The sequence below is a fragment of the Seriola lalandi genome, unplaced genomic scaffold (genome assembly GCF_002814215.2).
Source record: "Seriola lalandi dorsalis isolate HSWRI2012SDOR001 ecotype SW California unplaced genomic scaffold, Sedor1 jcf7180002054480, whole genome shotgun sequence".
In the NCBI taxonomy this organism is placed as follows: Eukaryota; Metazoa; Chordata; class Actinopteri; order Carangiformes; family Carangidae; genus Seriola; species Seriola lalandi.
In genome coordinates, this window is record NW_019525033.1 from 230,449 (window position 1) to 230,953 (window position 505).

Below are 505 nucleotides of genomic sequence, written 5' to 3' on the forward strand. Positions count from 1 at the left end.
GGAGGAGAGAGGAGGAGAGAGGAGAGAGGAGAGAGGAGAGAGGAGGAGAGAGGAGAGAGGAGAGGAGAGGAGGAGAGGAGAGGAGGAGAGAGGAGAGAGGAAAGGAGAGGAGAGGAGGAGAGGAGAGGAGAGGAGGAGAGGAGAGGAGGAGAGAGGAGCTCACCTTGACATCAGCCTTCTTGTTGAGGAGACTCTTGGCTGCTGCAGAGAGGCAGAACGAAACACCCTCAGATGGAAGAGTACACATCATACACCTTCAGATGACCACGGCTCACACACATGCACAGTGATGATGATGATGAAGATGCATGCAGTGGCTTAGGGAAAAAAAATTAAAATTAAAATAAAAATTAAAAAAACTTCACCTGCTCATCTAAGGAAATGACCATGCAGACCAAAAACAGAGTGATAATGTTTATCTCTCCACATTTCCTCCCCTTAAGAGACGGGGAAAAAAAAGAATTCATCCCTCCCTCTAAAGAAAAAATAAAACCCTCCCTCCCTC

General features: G+C 47.1%; 1 protein-coding gene across 2 annotated transcripts in view; it reads right to left on the reverse strand.

Annotated features, from left to right (window-relative positions):
- Window positions 1-505, reverse strand: part of camk2b2 (calcium/calmodulin-dependent protein kinase (CaM kinase) II beta 2) — a 45,741-nt gene that overhangs the window by 18,633 nt on the left and 26,603 nt on the right. For both annotated transcript variants that reach the window (XM_023412456.2, XM_023412454.2), the window contains exon 14: window positions 164-198. In XM_023412456.2, coding sequence (XP_023268224.1) covers window positions 164-198 — 35 coding nt within the window. The remainder of the gene's footprint in view (window positions 1-163; window positions 199-505) is intronic.